Source organism: Plecotus auritus (assembly GCF_963455305.1).
Source record: "Plecotus auritus genome assembly, chromosome: 2".
NCBI classification, from domain to species: domain Eukaryota; kingdom Metazoa; phylum Chordata; class Mammalia; order Chiroptera; family Vespertilionidae; genus Plecotus; species Plecotus auritus.
The window spans coordinates 68,895,946-68,918,059 of NC_137771.1; the positions used below are offsets into that span (position 1 = coordinate 68,895,946).

General features: G+C 41.5%; 1 protein-coding gene across 1 annotated transcript in view; it reads right to left on the reverse strand.

Moving 5' to 3' along the window:
* The window catches only part of GTF2B (general transcription factor IIB), a 41,924-nt gene extending 32,225 nt beyond the window's left edge, over nt 1-9,699 (reverse strand). Inside the window, exons 1-2 of the mRNA XM_080655049.1 lie at nt 9,280-9,699; nt 3,978-4,084 (exon numbers count right to left, since the gene is read on the reverse strand). Coding sequence (XP_080511175.1) covers nt 3,978-4,084; nt 9,280-9,512 — 340 coding nt within the window. The 5' untranslated portion in view covers nt 9,513-9,699. The remainder of the gene's footprint in view (nt 1-3,977; nt 4,085-9,279) is intronic.
* Between the last annotated feature and the right edge of the window lie 12,415 nt (nt 9,700-22,114).

The following is a 22,114-nucleotide window of genomic DNA, read 5'->3' on the forward strand; positions in this document are numbered from 1 at the left end:
TATAAAAATACTAGATGCCCGGGCCACGAAATTTGTGCACAGGTAGGGTCCCTAGGCCTGACCTGCGATCAGGACCGATCAGGGCCTTCCAGCTGCTGGCCAGGGCCTCCCTTCCCTGGCTGCCAGCTGCTGGCCGGGGCTTTCCTTCATTCAAGGCTGCCCCCTGATGGTCAACGCATTTCAGAGTGAGTGATTGGTCTCCCGGTCGAACTCCCTCGGGGACAAAATGCATATTAGGTTTTTATATATTTAAATGTTTTTATTGATTTCAGAGAGAGGAAGGGAGAGGGAGAGAGAGATAGAAGCATGGATGAGAGAAAAACATCTATCAGCTGCCTGCTGCTTGCCCCCTACTGAGGACTGACCTACCAACCTGGGCATGTATCCTGACCAGAAATCAAACTCCCAACCTCCTGGTGCATGGGACAACACTCAACCAACTGAGCCACACTGGCTGGGCAGAATAGTTTTTAAATAGACCATTTCTATCAGTTTTGCTGCATTTCTAGATTAGTGAGCAAAGAAATAAAAGTGAAGTTTTAAGAAATATTTTTAGCAATGACAATTTTACACTAGAAAAAGTGTAATTAAATCATTCCATAGGAAATGAAAATTACACAAATCTTTTTTGTTTACTAAAAAGCCTTGGATAAGATTCAACACAGATATACTTTTATGCTCTGAAATAAATTAAATAAAAGCCACGAAAGTTATATTACATGGGTGTCATCCTGCCATCCTCAATGCCCCATCAAATATTTAAAGCAGTTGTTCTCAACCTTTCTAATGCCGCGACCCTTTAATACAGTTCCTCATGTTGTGGTGACCCCCAACCATAAAATTATTTTCGTTGCTACTTCATAACTGTAATTTTGCTACGTTAATGAATCGTAATGTAAATATCTGTAGAGCCTAAGACCATCGGAAAACACAGATATTTACATTACGATTCATTAACGTAGCAAAATTACAGTTATGAAGTAGCAACGAAAATAATTTTATGGTTGGGGGTCATCACAACATGAGGAACTGTATTAAAGGGTCGCGGCATTAGAAAGGTTGAGAACCACTGATTTAAAGACTAAGAACTCAGGAAACTGGGGGCCTTTTATTGGATTAACTCTCAAATTAATGTTCCCTCCTATCCAACATTATAAAACATATGCATCTGGGAAAACTTCAGGATATTGAACACAGAGATAGAAGAAGATATAAATAAGTGGAAGATTATACCATGTTCTTGGATTGGTAGAATCAACATCATTAAAGTGTCCATACTACTCAAGGCAATCTACAGATTCAATGCAATCCCTATTAATATACCAACGGCATATTTCACAGAGTTAGATCCAATACTCCAAAAATTTATATGGAATAAAAAAAGACCCCGAGTAGTTACAGCAATTTTGAAAAAGAAAATCAAAGTTGGACGAATCACAATACCAGATTTCAAGTTATACTACAAAGCCACCATAATCAAAACAGCTTGGTACTGACAAAAGAACAGGCATATAGACCAATGGAACAGAACAGAGAACCCAGAACTCGACCCAGGCCATTATGCTCAATTAATATTTGACAAAGGAGGCAAGAGCATGCAATGGAGTCAAGAGAGTGTCTTCAATAAATAGTGTTGGGAAAATTGGACAAATATAAGCAAAAAAAAAAATGAAACTAGACCACCAACTTACACCATACACAAGAAAAAACTCAAAATGGATAAAGGACTTAAATGTAAGATGTGAAACCATAGGCAGCAAAATCTCAGACAGCTCTCGTAGCAATATGTTTACTGATACATCTCCTAAGTCAAAGGAAACTAAGAAGAAAATAAACAAATGGGACTACATCAAACTAAAAAGCTCTGCATAGCAAAAGAAACCATCAACAAAATGAACAGACAGCTCACTGTATGGGAGAACATATTTGGCAATGATACATCTGATAAAGGGTTAACATCCAAAATATATAAGGAACTCAAAAGGAAGACAAACAATCCAATTAAAAAATGAGCAAAGGACCTAAATAGACACTTCTCCAAAGAGGACATACAGATGGCCAAGAGACATATGAAAAATGCTCAAAGTCACTAATCACCAGAGAGATGCAAAATGACAATGAGGTACCATCTCACACCTGTCAGAATGGCTACCATCAACAAATCAACAAACGACAAGTGCTGGCGAGGATGTGGAGAAAAGGGAACCCTATTGCACTGCTGTTGGGAATGCAGACCTGTGCAACCATTATGGAAAACAGTATGGAGTTTCCTCAAAAAATTAAATATGGAACTGCCATTTGACCCAGTGATACCACTTATAGGAATATGTCCTAAAATCCCCGAAGCACCAATCAGAAAGAATGCATGCACCCCTAGGTTCATAGCAGCACAATTTACAACAGCTAAGATCTGGAAACAGCCCAAGTGCCCATCAGTAGATGAGTGGATAAAAAAACTGTGGTACAGCCGAAACCGGTTTGGCTCAGTGGATAGAGCGTCAGCCTGCGGACTGAAGGGTCCCGGGTTCGATTCCGGTCAAGGGCATGTACCTTGGTTGCGGGCACATCCTCAGTGGGAGGTGTGCAGGAGGCAGCTGATCGATGTTTCTCTCTCATCGATGTTTCTAGCTCTCTATCCCTCTCCCTTCCTCTCTGTGAAATATCAATAAAATATATTTTAAAAAAAAACAAAAACAACAACAACAAAAAAACTGTGGTACATTTATACCATGGAATTCTATGCAGCAGTAAAAAAGAAGAATCTCTTACCCTTTGAGACAGCATGGAGGGACCTGGAGAGTATCATGCTAAGTGAGATTAAGTCAGTCAGAGAAAGATAAGTATCACATGATCACACTCATATGTGGAATCTAAGTAACAAAATAAACTGATGAACGGAGTGGATCCAGAGACATGGAAGTATGGAACAGTGTGTGGAATCTCAGAAGGAAGGCGGGGGAGGGCGGGTGGGTGGGAGGTAATCAACCAAAGACCTTGTATGCATATATGCATAACTCATGGACAAAGGCAATAGGGTGCTGAAGGTCTGGGGGGGCCAGAGGGGGCGGGGGGGAAGGGACATACGTAATAACAATAAAAAATTATTTACAAAAAAAGGGGGGGCTGCTATGTGGGCTCTTGAGTTTAGCAGCAGAGAGGGGCTCCTCCAAAATAACCCATGGTAGTTACATATAAAGAGCTTTCTATATGACAGGCACTGTTTTACTTCTTTATACGTGATAACTCATTTAATTTTCTGACAATAATCCCTTCAATCCTATTTTCATTCCCATAGGCAAGGGCAGTAACTTGCACACTGGAGTTTCTCTCACTTACCCACCATCCTGTTCCTCTAATTGCCAGTGGTAAACTTCCCCACATAGTTTCAAATATTTTATTTACATTTGCATTTATATTCATTTTTTGATATTTGTAAAGGCTTCACAGTAATATGTTGGCTTCGCTAATGTAAGGGTGCCTGGTGAGGAGCACTGTTATTATATCCAAATAAAAAGAACTACAAATAAAGTATCATTTTTTATCTTGATAAATATCTAGAGATATTTTTCCATATCTTTTGTATTCTGCATGAAACTGCAAAAACTAAAGCAATTCAGACCTGACTGTAATTTGGGAGAGAGAAAAATAGTACTGCAAAATAAAAAATAAAAAATCAGGACAAATATCACCTACATGCTTAGCAAGACATTCCTTATATTCCCAATTAAAACCTTTCTAAATTCTTCAAAAAAATAAAAATAAAACATATGCATCTGAACTGACAATAAAATATGGTATCTCTAAATGATTTTACTTGCTTTTTTTCTAATTCCTTTTTAGTGTTTCGTGATAATTATGAATTAAATATGAATTATTTAAACAGTCAAAATGTATTCACTAAAAGACAGTTTGGAAAACACACAAAAGACAAGTATTCCAAAATAGTGATATTAGTTAAAACTATAATAACTGCTTACCTACAACCAGGCCACATTCAGGACAGATCATATCACCAGCTCTGTAGTCCTCCACTAAAATCGAATCAGGATGGTTTGGACATGCGACTCTTGGGAGAGCATCCAAACTAAATGAAAGGGGGGGAAAAAAAGGTTTTTGTTTTTTTAAAATTCTCACCCGAGGACATAAAGGAAGAGAGAAAGAGAGAAACATCAATGTGTGAACCATATGTGAGAAACACCAATCCTCCCAACCAACATGTAACAAAGTAGTCTTCTGAGGGTGGGAGGAGGATTTTTAACACTTTTCTAATATATATTTATAATACATTTAAACTAAATTTCTGAAGTAAACACCTCAATTAAATTACTTTAAATTCTAGCTAGTTATTAACAGGTAGATTCCATTGGAATTATTTTTTTATAAGAAGCTACTAGTTTGCAGACATAAAAAGCATTGAAAACTTTAAATAAAAAACAAGTGTTTTTTTCTCTTAACATATAGGTGACCAAGTTTTTAAAAAATCTTGATTAGCACTGAAATGACTAGCTACCATAATAACCTGTGACACATAACCATTCAGTTTGTGCCCCCGGCCACTTACTTTTCTGGTCAGAGAATAAATTTTTCTACTTGCTAGTTACCATGATGGTAGATTTAGAATAGTATACTAAACCTAGTCCTATCTATAATAATAAAAGTGTAATATGCTAATTAAACCAGACAGCCGAACCACCTTCCAGATGTCATTCTAGACATCCTTCCAGACAAAGCCGTGGTGGTGGGGGCCAAGGCAGAGGCAGTTAGGGGCAATCAGGCAGGCAGGCAGAGTGGTTAGGGACGATCAGGCAGGCAGGCAGAGTGGTTAGGGGCGATCAGGCAGGCAGGCAGAGTGGTTAGGGGCGATCAGGCAGGCAGGCAGAGTGGTTAGGGGCAATCAGGCAGGCAGGCAGGTGAGCAGTTAGGAGCCAGCGGTCCCAGATTGCAAGGGGGATGTCTGGCAGTCAGACATCCCCCAAAGGGTCCTAGATTGTGAGAGAGTGCAGGCCAGGCCGAAGGACCCCACTGGTATATGAATTCGTGCACCGGGCCTCTAGCAGTAATACAAATGAGGGCGGTAGATGTGGCTCTGCTTTACTTAAAACCTGATGATTTCATTTAGTCCAGAATTGAGTTTATTGGCAATCAAGAAATGGTTTTAAAAGCTACTTTTTAATCTATTTCTTAATAATTTGCTCAATTATTTTATTTTGAAAATAAAGCAGTTTGGGGAAGACACAACAGCTTTAAATGACCTGACAGAATCAGTTTTAAAAAGCAAAAAAGATATTTAACATAGATTTTGTAATTATTTCTGGTGATATGACCTCATACTCACAAATGTTTAGTATCACTGAAAATATGTTGTCTTTAAAAGTTCACTTGTGACAGGAAAACCTTATGCCATAAAAAAAATGCTGAATTACAATAAGGATATACAAAGAAAAAGAACAGCCCAGCCAGCATGGCTCAGTGGTTGAACATTGACCTATGAACCAGGAAGTCATGGTTGGATTCCTGGTCATGCCCAGATGCAGGTTTTATCCCTAGTGGAGGGCGTGCAGCCAACCAATGATTCTCTCTCATTGATGTTTCTATCTCTCTTCCTGTCCCTCCTCTCTGAAATCATTAAAAATATATATTTTTTAAAAAGAACCAATCATGATGCAGACATTTTACATACAGCAAAGCTGGCTTTCAATGAAAAGACCATAAACTGTTAACAACATGCAAGAATTCAAGGAATATCATTTCCACGAGCCCTTTGCTTTGAGTTTACTGGAGACTGAGTTTTACTCTTCCAATAAGACAGGAAAGACATCAATGTAAAAATTAGTGATGAGACAACTTTACAAATAAAACTTAATGAGGGCCTATATAAGAACTATTAACATTGTTAAGTACTCATGTTAGACATAGTATAGGTATTGTTATTCTGAGAAGGTTTTCTGTATTATGTGGAATAAAGCTAATGTTTAATTATGAAAAAATTGCACTTGAAGTAATATAATAAAAGGTTATGTTTCAGACAACACATATATGCATCCAAAAGATAATATTACCCATGTAAAATAGGTATTCGTGGTTTTGGATAAAGTTCTCATATAATACAATTTAGAACGTTAACTCTCAACATAGAAGGCAATTCCCACTGAAAAATTGATAATATAATCCACATTCCCAAAATTTATATAGTCAAGGTAACCAGAACATGTGTTGATCTTTTCATGAAAAAAATGGGAGAGGGGGTTCATTTTACATTTATGCTATTCCAGAAATTCCTATAGAAAAATACTTTCATAAATTATGACAAATAAAATATTAAAAAAGCAAAAATTATGGAAAATTATTTTGAAATAAAGGAAAATGTTAGCAGAGTAACAGTAATTACAAATGCATAATATGGACAGCCAGGTGGCACACATCACACAAAGGACTGATGTATTTTTCACTCTTAAAAGGAAGCAATATCATGTAGTATATGTGTGTATCTATCTATTTATATATCCATATATATGTATATGATATGGAAACATCACAGACATGCTTACTTCAAAAAGATATGAATTTTATACAAAACTGAGAAAAGTATGAACTACAGTTATATGCAATAACATGAATATCAAAATGCTGATTAAAAAAAACTACTCATGAACACATATGTATGCCATTTATATAAACCTTAAAGTGGGCAAAACAAATCTATGGTGTCAGAAATCAGGATGTGGTAATGACTACGGGCACAAAGGAGGCTTCCAGGGTGCTAGTGGTATTTGATTTCTTGACCTGGGTAGTAGCTCTGTGTATATACTCACTTATTAATTGAGCTGTGCACTTAAAACATGTGCACCAATTTATAAAAAAGGTAAAAAGCAAGGCACAGTGTTTACATTAGACTCCTTTTTCAGGAGGTGGTGGGAGGGCTTATAACTATCCTATATAATAAAAGGGTAATATGCAAATTGTCCCCTCGACCAGGAGTTCGATCAGGGAGTGGGGCCGGCCCACCAACCACCCGGGGCCCCTCACCTCTGGCCAGCCAGGCCCGGCCAGTGCACGAATCCCAACCCGTGCACGAATCCCAACCCATGCACAAATTTGTGCACCAGGCCTTTAGTATGCATATATTTGCTAAAGCAGAGACTCACTGGGAAAGTACGAAACTGGTTACAAGGAATGCTTTAGAGAAGAATTAAATGGCTGGAAGCTAGGGAAGAAGGCAGACTACTTTTCACTTTTCTTGCCTTTTTACTATGTGTAATGTTTTACCTATCCAAAATAAAATGAAATCATGTTAGTCAACTTTTAATCAAATTTCCTCAAGAGTAATACAAAGGAGAAACTACAAGAGTCAGGTTGTGGGGGAAGTAAGGGGAAAAACAATAGGAAAGGAAAGTAGTAAACAATCACCCCTAATACTAAAGCAATTGCGAATACCTAAGAAGCCAGATAATCCCAAACTCATTTTATAGCTATAACTTACTGGGTGCCTACTGTGGGTCTAGTGCTATACATACATTATTAACCTTCAAAGCCACCCTGAAGATAGGCATTATCTCCATTTAAAGATTATGCCCAGAGAATGATATGCCTGAAATCATAGAATAAGTGGTGGAGCTTAAATCTGAACTCAGGACATTTGTGCTCTTTGTGAAAACATCAGGCAGTTTCATAGCCTAGTAACTGTGTATCTTCCTCAAGTTAAAAATAGCGAAAAAGTAGAAACACTAACATTTACCTTTGTTCTCACTGGAAGAAAAACTCAAAAGCTGAACAGTGCAGTAACACACAGAGCTGGACATGTTTAGAAAAAAATTATTTCGAACATTTTTTTTTAACAAGGCATACAAAGTAAAGTGTACTTTTTGGGTAAGGAATTTATCAAGTGCATTTACTAGAGTGATACTGTAACATTTCATACAAATACATCTTCCTGTTCTTACATGTAAAAGCTGTGCCCAAATATGCCCACATGTACCTTTCAGATCTACTGCCATGAGAGAACATACTCTGTCTTTAGGAAGCTGAAGTTTCCCATTTACTTACAAGTAAGCCTTACCTGACAGAGCCACGCCCAGATACAATGATTGAACACTCAATCATAGAATTAGAATCAGTAAACAAGAGTGTCACTGACTTTAAGAATTATTGCCAAATAGGCCATCAGCTAAAGCTGCCTCACTGTTCCCCATTTAAAAAAATACAGTAACATAAAATAGTAAGTTTTGGCAGTTTACCAAAAAGGGCCCGAACTTCTCCAGCTTACTATTTATGATAATGGCTTTCATTGGGAACTCAATTCCACAGATTACTACAGGTTAAAAAAATTTATGCCACAGTTGCCTTCCAGAAATTATACAACTTAATTACTTTTAATATATTATGAATTAACTAAAAGCCAACTGTGTGATAACAAGAAATAGATATATGCCTTACTACAGCCTGTCCTAACACTCAACTTGGAAAAGCCAGCAATGGCATGACTCAGTTTACACTCATGCAAAAATACCAGTATCTACCTCATAGTGGTAATGAGAGATATAATTAAGGTCTGCAAGCCTTTTTCAGGTCACAGGATTAAAGGCTGTCTCTCCAGGCACTACATGCATTTCCTGTACATGTGAGTACATTGCATTTTAAAAATACATTAGAGTGACTTCCCAGCATTTGTAAATAATTTTCTGCAGGCAAGATTTTCTTCAGGAAAGTACAGAAGACATCTGTAAAGAAATCTCTTAAGAAGGGAACTTATCGAATCTTCAGAAATGCCTTAACTTCCATTCAGAGGTCCTCTGGGATGTAATCAGTCTCCATTAGGCTCACCAATACTGACGTCCCTAACTTTCCAGCTGTCAGCTGGATGGGGACCTGGAACTAACCCTCTCCAGCTCTTTGGAAGGGAGGACTCACGGCCCCTCGGGCTGCCCGAGCCGTAGGTGGAAAAACAAGCGTAGAAAAAAGGAACGGGGGGGGGGGGGAGAGAGACGTTTGCAGTATCAGCAAAAGGAGAGAGACTAGGGGCTGCGGACACAGGAGCCCCCACAGGGTGGAGCCTGGGTGAGATGGCCATCTAAGACCCTGGGGTGGGTACGCTGACGGCTCGGCAGCCCCAGCGACGCCCCTGACAGCCCCGTCGTAGGGAAGTGCCTTTGTCCGGCCGGCCAGCCAGTGCGGCCGCCGCTCCCCGCATCTCCTGGGTGCGCTGCCCGGCGCAGGAGCCCCGCGGCCGCCGGGCACTCCCCGCCCGCCCTCAACTAGCCGGGATCGGGCGCACATACTAACCGGCTGGTAGACGCCATCTTCACGGCCACAGGGATTCCTGGCGAAACAACAAGCCCGCAAAGACAGAAAGAGAACAGGAAGACACTGTGGCGATGGGACGCGCCGAGCTCGGCTTTTATAGACGAGTCGCCCACGCAGTCGTAATAAGGCGCGGCTACGGATCGGGAGAGAGGCCAAGAAAAGTGAGATCCGGAATGGCACGTGCTTTGCGTTTTATTATTTTCTTTTTCCATGTCCGTAATGTGCTCTGTAGCTAGATGAATCAGCGAAACTACCCAAGAAAACTTTCAAGTGGACCCCTGCAAACGAGCTACCCCAGAAATACCACAACTGGGCTGAGTTAAAGCACAAAGGCAAACCGGGCTCGGTGTTGGAGGCAAAGCCCACATCCCCAAGGGCTAACCACCCCTCCCCCACCCGGAAGTCAGTTACTAGGGTTGGACTACACTTCTAACTTGCCTCAAGGAGTAATTCCATTAAGAATTTGGAATGAAAAGAGAAATTCACTTAGTTCAGTCAGAACAGGTGTCAATTCAGGCCCAATCCTCAGCTAGCAAACTGTCCCTTCTACCTTCGGCGCAAGGAGTAACAGGATCTGCCTCGCTTACCCTTTCAGAATTGCAGGAGGTGAAACAAAACCCGGAGCTAGCACTGCACCCCGGGAGGCAGGGAGACGTGGGCCCTGACCTGATTGGTGTGTTTCTTCTCCGTGTCCTTAAATGCGGCTGGTAGCTAAAGTACAGAGAACTTAGCAAAACGTTTAGATACCACAAAAGGTTCCCAGGTTTATTAATTAGCCGAACTGACATCAGAATAGTGATAGTAGCTATAGTAAAAATAACGCTACCTCTGCTTGGCTGAAAACAAACTACCCTTGACTCTGTGGCTATCCAAGGAAACAGGGTGCTCCGGGTTTCTATGGGGATGAGGACTTAGAATATAGTGGCTGCTTTGTTCATCTGGGCATGGGACTTAAATGCCACTGAGCGCTTGAATATCACTGATTGTTTTCTTGAGAGGTGGGAAAGGCACGCTTCCTTGGAAAGAAAAAGGGGTGTAAGGGAAAGGAGTTTAGGAACTGAAATAGGATGGTAATGAGAGGGTTTGGTTTTTTTCTCTCCAGTCTTCCAATCTGTAGTTCAAAAGGTTGACCATATGAATCTGAGAGGAAAGGCGGAGGTGGGTGGGAAGAAATCAACGAAAGAACTTGTATGCATGTATGCATAATCTATGGACACAGACAATAGAGTGGTGGAGGCCTGGTGTGTGTGGGGTGGGGAGGGCGGTCTATAAGGGGTCACTGGGAGAAAAAAGGGGACATAGGTAATACTTTCAACAATAAAGATTTTTTTTAAAAAAAAGGTTGCCTGTACTATTGTGTGAGGAGAGAATGAGGGGTGTTCTCCCATAATATTTGGGAAAGCCTCAAAAATGCCCATTCATTTCAACAGTGCCAAGTACAACCAAGAACGGGCTAGGGGGTGCTCCATCCCAATCAGGAAGGAAGTTGTTACAGTAGAGCACCTTGGTTTGGGAGAAGAGGGAGAGGAGGAGGATGACAACTGGGCACCTCTTAAGGATCAAGAATAAGGACCTACCAACTAATAGTAGGCATTCAATAATGTTTGTGGAAGGAAGAAACCATCAGAGAAGTTGAAACCCCAGAGGAAGGAAGCTGGGTAACCAGTTAATTAACTCCTGCTCCACCTGAGAGTCACTTATCTGTCATAACCTAGTTAGGATATCTTTTATCTATATATATAAAAGCCTAAGTGACCAGCAGACTGGCCGACCGACCAGTAGCTATGACGCGCAATGATCACCAGAGGACAGACACTCAATGCACAGGCACAGAAACATGGAACAGACTGATGAATCTCAGAGGGAAGGCAGGGGGGGGGGGGGAGGGTGGAAAGAGATAAACCAAAGATCTTATATGCATGCTAGAGGCCTGGTGTGTGGATTTGTGCACCAGTGGGATCCTTCGGCCTGGCCTGCAGGGATCAGGCCAAAACCAGCTCTCCAACATCCCCCAAGGGGTCCTGGATTGCAAGAGGGTACAGGCCAGGCCAAGGGACCCCATCAGTGCATGAATCCGACTTAGGCGGACCATTTCTTTTCCTTTGTTGGTACAGCATTGGCAATTTATAGAGCATTTTCATTAACATTATCCCATTTAATCTTTATACCTGATCCTGAGATTAAAATATGCACGCGCGCGCGTGCACACACACACACACACACACACACGCACAAACAAATACGACTGGGGTGTTATCCACCTAGAAATCAATGACCCAGACCAGTATTTACCAGAACTTCCAGTTTGTTAGTATCATCATTTTTTATTTAACTTTGTTATGTGGATTAATTAGTTAAAATAATTTATTTAAATTAATTACTTAAATTAACTCACCTGTTTTAACTTAAATTTTTATTTCATTTTATTATTGTGGTTTTTATTTATTTTTACTGTTTTAAATTACCATTTACATTTAATATTATTCTGTATTAGTTTCAGATGTAAACATTTATTTTAAAAGTTTATGCAATTGCTGTGAAATCACAACTTGATGGGTTAAAGTTCTGCTAAACTACAGAATGCTTTACATGGTTTTTTTAAAAGTTTGTGATCCACCTAGCCATATCCTTTTTTTATTAAAAAAAATTGAGGTATGCTCTAACCGGTTTGGCTCAGTGGATAGAGCGTCGCCCTGCGGACTGAAAGGTCCCAGGTTCGATTCTGGTCAAGGGCACGTACCTTGGTTGCGGGCACATCCCCAAGTAGAAGGTGTGCAGGAGGCAGCTGATCGATGTTTCTCTCCCATCGATGTTTCTGAATCTCTATCCCTCTCCTTTCCTCTCTGTAAAAAAAAAAAATCAATAAAATATATTTAAAAATATATATAAGCATTTCTTTAAAAAAAATTGAGGTATAATGATAAACCATAGAATTCATCTGTTTAGATGTTGATGATTGTTAGTCACTTTACCAAGTTGTGCAACAATCCCCATGACCCAGTTGTAACACATTTCCATCATCCCAATAAGATCACTCATGCCATGAACAGTGAATACCCATTCCACTTCCAGTCTCAGGAACACTTAACTATTGCCCATTTCTATAGGTTTGCCTTTTCTGGACTTTCCACATAAATGGAATCATCCTATCTAATAAAAGAGTAATATGCAAATTGACCATCACTCCAAGACACAAGATGGCCGCCCCCATGTGGTCAAAGATGGCTGCCCCCATGTGGACACAAGATGTCCACCACAAGATGGCTGACAGGGGAGTGCAGTTGTGGGCAGTTGTGGGTGACCAGGCCAGCAAGGGAGGGCAGCTGGGGGGACCCAGGCCTGCAGGGGAGGGCAGGTGGGGGGGGGCAGGCCTGCAGGAGGGCAGTTTGGGGGGACCCAGGCCTGCAGGGGTGGGCAGTTTGATGGAACCAGGCTGGCAGTAGAGGACAGTGGGGGGAGACCAGGTCTGCAGAGGAGGGCAGTTGTGGGCGATGAGGCCAGCAGTGAGGGCAGTTAGGGTGACCGGGCTGGCAGAGGAGGGCAGTTAGGGGAGACCAGGTCTGCAGAGGAGGCAGTTGTGGGCAATCAGGCCAGCAGGGAGGAGGGTTGGGGGGGGACCCAGGCCTGCAGGGGAGGGCAATTGGTGGGGGCCAGGCCTGCAGGGCAGGACAGTTAGGGGTGACCAGGCCAGCAGGGGAGGGCAGTTGGGGGCTACCAGACTGGCAGGGGAGGGCAGTTAGGGGTAACCAGGCTGGCAGGGGAGGGCAGTTAGGGGCAATCGGGCCGGCCGGGGAGCAGTTAGGCGTCGATCAGGCTGGCAGGGGAGTGGTTAGGGGATGATCAGGCTGGCAGGCAGAAGCGGTTAGGGGCAATCAGGCAGAGGCAGGCGAGCGGTTGGGAGCCAGCAGTCCTGTATTGTGAGAGGGATGTCCGACTGCCCTCAAGGTGTCCCATATTGGAGAAGGTGCAGGCTGGGCTGAGGGACACCCCCCTCCCCCATGCATGAATTTCATGCACCGGGCCTCTAGTAAAAGCATAATATGCAAATCGACTGAATGGCAGAATGACCAGTAGGTGGGGGCGGGGCCAGTGAGCAGGTAGTGCCAGGCAAGCCAAGGCGCATTCCAGCAGGCACAGGGAGGGGATGGTAATGGGGTGGGGGTGGGAGGCCAGCGCTATCCCCAGATCGGCTGCCTGGGGTCGCCTCCCACAGTGGAGGCCACCTGGGACCGCGATGGGGGCGATTCAGGGCAGGGCAGGCTGCTCGGTGTCCCCAGATAGGCTTGCTCAGGTTGCCTCCTGCAGAGAGAGGTCAGACTTCGGCTCAAGCCCTCTCCCCCCCCCCACCCCCAAGAAATGGGATGAAATGTCTAGAATATTAGACAAACCTCATATGCCTGGTAGCTAAGGAGCCATATGTATTAGTTCTGGAAATGTGAGGGTTTTAATTTTTTTTTTCAATTTTTAAAATTATGTATGAAATTCAGGAGAAAACCAATATGGCGGCATAGGTAAACACCTAAACTGCTGCCTCGCACAACAATTTCAAAACTACAACTAAAAGACAAAACAGACATCATCCAGAACCACAGGAAGGCTTGCTGAGTGGAAATTCTACAACTAGAAGGAAAGAGAAAAGCGCACTGAGACTCAGAGGAGCTGCAGGAGGCAGAGGTACTGAGACATGCGCGCAGAGAGGATTGGCAACTGAGTGCGTGGCTGGCTTTCTCAAGAGGGAGGGAGACAAAAGCTCCCGACTGTGCTGAACTCCAGTTCCGGGCAAGACTCTGGGGACCCAGACTCATTTGGGGAGAAACTGGACTGTCAGGCAGTGGGCAAAACTGGAGGGTGGCTTTCTCTCAGAAGTGCTTGCAGCGATTACCACGGGACACTGAGACCCAGGGGCCTCTTAGGGCAGGGCTGACAGAAAGCCAAAGCTGTCTGCTCCGCCCTGAGACTCCACCCCATCCAAACTGAGCACAGAGGGTTTTGCAAGTCTTGTCTCATAAGGGTGTCTCCAGCACAGAAGTTCTCCTAGTGTAGACACAGCTGATCCTCACAGCCAGTTGGCCTGAAGGTCAATTCCTCCCAATGATACCAACAACAATCAAGGCTTAACGACAACAAGACTGTGCACACAGCCCACAAAGGGGTGCACCAAGAGTGTCCACCTCAGGTAACTGGGGAGGCTGAGCCCCTGGCCCTATAGGACACCTAGCACACAAAGCCACTCTATCAACTCAGGGAAGCAGCCAAAATGCAGAGACAAAGAAACAGGTCACAAATGACATAAATGGAGGAAAGCAAACTATTGGATATAGAGTTCAAAACCATGGTTATAAGGTTTTTCAAGAATCTTCTAGAAACCGGCTATAAATTTAGTGAGACCCTCGAGGATATGAAAAAGGACCAACTAGAAATTAAGCATACACTGACTAAAATAAAAAATATTATACAGAGACCCAACAGCAGACTAGAGGACTGCAAGAATCAAGTCAAAGATTTGAAATACAAAGAAGCAAAAACCACTCAACCAGAAAAGCAAAAAGAAAAAAGAATCCAAAAATATGAAGATAGTGTAAGGAGTCTCTGGGACAACTTCAAGCGTACCAACATCCGAATTATGGGGGTGCCAGAAGAAGAGAGAGAGAAGATACTGAAAACCTATTTGAAGAAATAATGACAGAAAACTTCCCCCACCTGGTGAAAGAGATAGACTTATAAGTCCAGGAAGCACGGAGAACCCCAAAGAAAAGGTATCCAAAGAGGACCACACCAAGACACATCATAATTACAATGCCAAGAGCAAAAGACAAACAGAGAATATTAAAAGTAGCAAGAGAAAAACAGTTAGTTACCTACAAGGGAGCACCTATACGATTGTCAGCTGATTTCTCAACAGAAACTATGCAGGCCAGAAGGGAGTGGCCAGAAATATTCAAAGTGATGAATAGCAAGAACCTACAACCAAGATTACTCTATCCAGCAAAGCTATCATTCAGAATTGAAGGTCAGATAAAGAGCTTCACAGATAAGAAAAAGCTAAAGGAATTCATCACCACCAAATCATTATTATATGAAATGCTGAAGGGTATTCTTTAAGAGGAGGGAGAAGAAGAAGAAAAAGAAAAAGGTAAAGATAAAAATTATGAACAACAAATACATATCTATCAATAAGTGAATCTAAAATTCAAGTGAATAAAAAATCTGATGAACAGAATAAACTGGTGAATATAATAGTATCAGGGGCATAGAAAGGGAGTGGACTGACAATTCTCAGGGTTGTGTGGGGTATGGGAAGAGACTGAACAGAAATCGTACACCTATGGATGAGGACAGTGATGGGGGGTAAGGGCAGAGGGTGGGTGGGAACTGGATGGAGGGGAGCTATGGGGGAAAAAGAGGAACAATGGTAATAATCTGAACAATAAAGATTTATTAGAAGCAGCAAAAATAAAAAATAAAAAAAATATGAAATTCAAATGCACTGTACACTAGCGGGGATAATTTTATAATTCTTCATGGACCTGTCATCCTAATTAAAATACAAATTTTGCCATATTTGTTTCATGTGTCCTTTATTTCTCTTTTCTCCTTTTGCTAAAGTATTTTAAAAATAAATCCCATATATCACCTTGACTCATGCATACTTTAGTGTACATTTCTAAAAAATATAGACTGTTAAATCTTTTAAATATAGCGTTAAAATACATATTACATTACCAACCATATCTTTACACACTAAGTTTTCAGTTGGTAATTATCCTGGATCTACTTCTTGGTGTTTGGTTTCATTAGGCAGCAGAGTAAGACCCTATTGAAGGTGGCAAGGAGCCAGAAAAGGGGAAAAGAGGCCCCACATGGAGCTGCAAAAAATAACTGAGTTCTTGAAAGTAGAGCTAAGGTCCATGTGCATCAGGGCATCTGTCAGGCACCTCACATTCATTATCTTATGTAATAATTGAGTATCTTGTCAGGCAAGTATTATTATTCTCCTTCTACAAGCTTAGGGAGGTTGAATAAGTAAATCACCCGGCTCACAATAAGTTAGAGGTGGAGGTAGAACTCAAAGCAAGAAAAGACTGACTAAACTTTCTACTTCTCTGCTTGCCTACTATGTAACTGTTATTGCAAGACTCTATTTTTAGGCCCAAATTACTGTGCCTTGGGAAATGCAGATTATATTTGTAGAAATATTCACTATCATTTTGATTCTTTCATAATAGCTATAAAGCTTCATTAAATTCGGGTAGAAGTAGTAAGAAAAATAATTATGAGAATAATAGCAAACACATATATATATATATATATATATTGCTTACTATGTGCCAAGTACTATTTTAAGATTTTGTATATAATAACCCATTTACCTTTTCCAACAACTCTATGAGTTAGAACCATTGTTGTACCCATTTTATGGATGGGAAAATTAAGGTACAGAATGGTTACGTAACTAGCCTGAAGTCACACAGCTAGTAAGTGGCAGACCACGGATTTGAACCCTGGCAATTTGGCTCCAGAGTTAATAAAGTATGCCTCCTAATAGAAAGAATATACAGAAATTCAGATTTACAGATTTTAAGATCATAGAATGGATAAAACAAGCAGTGTGCCGACAGTATTCGTGTGAGCTTCGTTTTATGGGCAGCTGTGCTCTAAAATATTCTGGCCAGCTGTCCACATAGGATACGTGTGTTTGTCAGATCATGTGCTACCTAAACTGAAATGTGCCTGGCTTATACCCCACTGCTAAATGTACTTGCATACATGATCCTGAATTTAACTTTTCCATTTGATTCTTTATTTATTTGAAATTTTGGTTCCCCAGTATTGGTGGCTTGTCCTTCATTTGAGAATATATCCAGTTTTTCACTGAGGAAAGACAGAAATTTCTCTGAAGTGCTAGAATGTAGAATATAGGCTTAAAACATTAATAATCTATAAATAGAAAATATTAACTGTCAGTTATCTCCTTACAGAATCAGGGAGGAAGATACATAGAAGTTAATTCATTTTTAATTCAATGTTCAGTGAACAGTAGTTTCCTTTTAAACTTCTAAATCACTCCAATAAAAATAAAACAAAATAATTCTAAAGGGTTTACTTTAATAGCTTGGGACTTTTTAAATTAATATTTTTTCCAAAAAGATATCATTTTGTATTAAATGTGTGACTTCAAGCATTAAGCTGCATTATTTAGTGTTTTTTCATTTTATGTATTAAAGCTAATAATGTCCCCAAAATAACAACTTTCTCATTCTATAATTTAAAAAATGGGGAAATGGCATACAAGACTATAATTTCCTAAAAATGTTTTAAGTATGTTTATTTTAGCTTAGATTAGATTTGCTTTTTAAGTCCTATTAATGGGTTTCAAGTGCCCTAATGAACTATTGGGGAGAAAAATAAGAACATGAAACATGTTCATATTTTTGTGACCTGTTACTTGACACTTTCTTAAAAGATTGAATTTTTTAACATTAGATGTTTATTATTTCCATTAAAACCACATGCTAAAGACCTTATTGTATAAAATAAGTACCTACTTTCAAATAATCTCATATTATTTGAATATAAATTAAAACTCTGAAACTATTCATTAGAAAGTATGACCATGTGATGAGGACATGAAATTGCTTCTCTCATAATCATCCATTGCTGCCTGGGGCAGCTTTCTCCCAGGCAGAAGTGCTGGCAGAGGCCATTGATACAAACCTTTTAGAAAACAATCTGGCGATACTCCAAGAATGGTTGAGCTGTTAAAGCCTCTTGAGCCAGTAAACCCCTTTTGAGAACTGGAGTAAAGAAATACTCTAGAATATGGGATACTATGTTCATGAAAAATCCACTGTAATATTATTTATAACTAGAGGCCCAGTGCACAAAATCGTGCATGGTTAGGTTCCCTAAGCCTAGCCTGCGATCAGGGCCATTTTCTGCCCACTTGCCAGTCCCTGGCCGCCACTGCCACAAGCCAGCCACCCAGTTCCCTTCACAGGCCCTCACCCCGCCCCACCGCCACCACCAGCCCACAAATTCCCCTCACAGGCCCTCATCCTGCCCCACCGCCACCGCTGCCAGCCAGCGGGTTCCCCTCCCTGGCCACCTACCTCATAGCGACCGCCTTCTGCCTCCCGCCTCCCACCTCCCGTGGTGCTTGAGGCGCCTGCTGTGCGCGAGGCGCCCCGCCTCCACGCACCTCCTGGTGACCAGTCGTTTGGTTGTTTTGGTCGCGATGCTTCTTGGCCTATTGTTATTATAATATAAAAATAGAAACAAGAAAATGCTCAACATAGAAAAACTATAATTTTGGTTATAATGTTAAGATGGGAAGCAACCTAGACCTTTGAAATAGGAGAATGATATATAAAACATCCCTAAAATATTAGTATAGTTTAGTTGTGGAAATTAATCCATGTACCAAGGACCTTTTCTAAACAATGCTTTACCAGGGCTGATTCTGTTACTTCTGGTGCTTGCAAGTAAACTGCAGTGAATTCACTGAGGACTGAAGCATCCTATTTTTCTTTGAACCTTTGTGACCAACCTTTTGCACACAGAAGACACTTAATAAATGTTGGATTGTATGAGTTTTTGGTGGATTGAATGAAAGACTATATTTTAAACTGTCATTATTCTGACTGTTCCTCACTAATAAAGCCTAATTAGTGAGGTTTTTCTAGAGAGTTTTCCCATTACAGCTAAGTTTTCCTTCTTTTTTTCCCTAAGTACTTTCTCTCTCGTACAAAATCGCCAAATATACCTGCTTATTTTCACTATTTTTTTTACCTTTCCTACCTTTGCTCTTTCACTTAGTAAGATGAAGGACTCTGCCCCACACTTTTGTGAAGTAAAAACATGTGCCACTCACCATCTGACCACTGATCTTAGCCAAAATGGATAGTAGCTGCTGTGTCTCATCTTCAGACACCACAATATAATAATATTATAATAATATTATTAATATCTGAGTATTAACAATGTTCTCACTGCTAAACCAAGTCTCTTAGTGTTTTAAATGGCAGTAAGATAAGCAGTTCCCAAATATAATTTAATGCAGCTGTTTTTGGTATACTACCAGTTATATAGAATACTTTTATTGGGGCGGGTTTTTTCAAGTTAAAAGTAGTGTTGGGTTCTGGTCAAGATGGTGGTGTAGGTAAATGTGGTACTTGGATCTTTCCATAACCATATCAAAAATTACAACTAAACTGCAGAACAATTATCATTCATAATTGCCTGAAATCTAGCTGAACAGAAGTCCTACAATAAAGGACATACTGAAGAAGCCACATTGAGACCATTAGGAGGGGTGGAGGTGTGGAAAGGGCTGGTCCCACACCCTCTTATGATGAATAATCAGAAGGGATATTTCAGCTGTGGAAGTCACTCCTGAGGAGCAAGGGGTCCCAGACCCACATCAGGCCCCCCAGCCCAGAGTTCTAGTGCCAGGGAGAGAAGTCCCCATAACTTCTGTCTGTAAAAACCAGCTCGGATTGTGGCTGAGTGAGATGAAGGGCTGCTGGAGTTCCAGGTATTCCCCTTAAAGGGCCGGCACATGGACTTATTTATTTGGACTCACTTACTCTGAGTTCCACTGCTGGGGCACTAGGGACACACAACGTGGAACTGAGTTGCCTGTCATCAGGGCTAGAGCTGGAGGGGCAGCTTTCTCCCAGGCAGAAGTGCTGGCAGAGGCTATTGTTCCTTTTCTGGGCCCTCCCCCAACATGGCCAGCGGGCAGGCACCATATCTGAGTCTCCATCAACCTGGCTATCACTGTTCACCCCGCACTGGTGATTCCTTGAAATCCTGCCTCAACCAACTTGTGGGCCCAAGCTGTTTCCAACAGCTTATCCATATAAATGGCCTGTCTTGGCTCATGCTGGAAAATTTCATAAAATATCTCAAACAAGCAGAATCTGGCCTATGCATGCCATGTACTTCTCACTGAGTGGCACCCCACGTGGTTTGCACTTGGCCTCTCCTGGCATCTCCAAGCCTGGCACAAGTAGCAACCTGGCAGATCATTTGTAACTCATGCCAAGTGGCCAAAGAAAGGGTGCAGGTGGCAAGTGACCTTGGCTTGCATCTCCTAGGAGGCCCCAGAGTCAGTACACTGAGTGGATAACTTCAAACAATGTTGTGACACCACCTAACCTCCTCCACTTAAGGGTAGACTGCACAGCACCAGAGCCCCACTGAAGTAAGTCCTGCTCTGCGGGGTGGGCCCTGCACAGCTGATCCTCCAGTGTGGTTACAGCCAGTAATGGCAGCCAAACGGCCTGGGGAGTCAGTCCTTCCCATTGAGGTGCCAACAGTAATCAGGCTCAGCTACAACGGGAGGTATACACAGCCCACATGGGGGCTCACTTGGAGTGCTCAGCTTGGGTGATTGGGAGGTGGTACTACTGCATCCTACAGGCCACCTACTACATAAGGCCACTCTACCAAGCCCAGAAGATGTAGCAGCTCTTCCTAATTCATAGAAACAAACACAGGGAGGCAGTCAAAATGAGAAGACAAAGAAATGTGTCCCAAATGAAAGAACAGAACAAAACTCCTGAGAAAGAACTAAACAAAATGGAGTCAAGCAATCTTCTAGATGAAAAGTTTAAAAAAGTGCTTATAAGGATGCTCCATGAACTTAGTGGAAGAATAGAGGAACTTAGAACTTCAGCAAAGATGTAGGAAACATAAAAATGGAGATAGAAAACATAAAAAAAGAACCAATAAGAAATGAAGATTTGGAAGATAAAGAAGCAGGAAATACCCCAGCAGAACAGCAAAAAGAAAAAAGAATTTTAAAAAAATAGGATAGTATAAGGAGCCTCTGGGGCAACTTCAAGCATACCAACATTCAAATCATGGGGTTGTCAGAAGAAGAGAGAGAGCAAGGAATTGAAAACCTATGTGGAAAAATAATGACAGAAAATTTCCCTAACCTGGTGAAGGAAATAGACATATAAGTCCAAGAAGTACAGTGAGTCCCAAGCAAGATGAACCCAATGTAGCCCATATCAGGACATCATAATTAAAATGCTAAAGGTTAAAGACAAAGAAAAAATCTTAAAAGCAGCAAGAGAAAAGTTAGTTACTTAAGAGGGAGCTTCCATAAGACTGTCAGCGGATTTCTCAATAGAAACTTTTCAGGCCAGAAGGGAGTGGCAAGAAATATTCAAAGTGATGAAAAGCAAGGATCTACAACAAAGATTGCTCCACCAGCAAGGCTATCATTTAGAATCAAAGGACAGATAAAGAGCTTCCCAGACAAAAACAAGCTAAAGAAGTTTATCACCACCAAACCAGTGTTACAAGAAATGTTTAAAGGGACAAGGAGGAGGAGGAGGAGGAGGAGGAGGAGGAGGAGGAGGAGGAGGAGGAGGAGGAGGAGGAGGAGGGGGAGGAGGAGGAGGAGGAGGAGAAAAGGAGGAAGAGGAGGAGGGGGAGGAGGAGGAGGAGGAGGAGAAAAGGAGGAAGAGGAGGAGGGGGAGGAGGAGAAGGGGGAATAGGAGGAAGATGAGGAAAAGGAAGAAAGAATAAATAAATATGAATAATAAAATGGCAATAAATATAAATCTATAAAAATTACTTTAAATGCAAATGGATTAAATGCTCTGAGCAAAAGACATATAGTGGCTGAATGGATAACAAATCAAGACTCTTACATATGCTGTCTGCAAAAGACTCACTTCAGATCAAAAGACATACACAGACTGAGGTAAAGGGATGGAAACAGATATTTCATGAAAATGGAAACAAACAAAAAACTGAGGTGGTAATACTTACACCAGACAAAATAGATCTGAAAAAC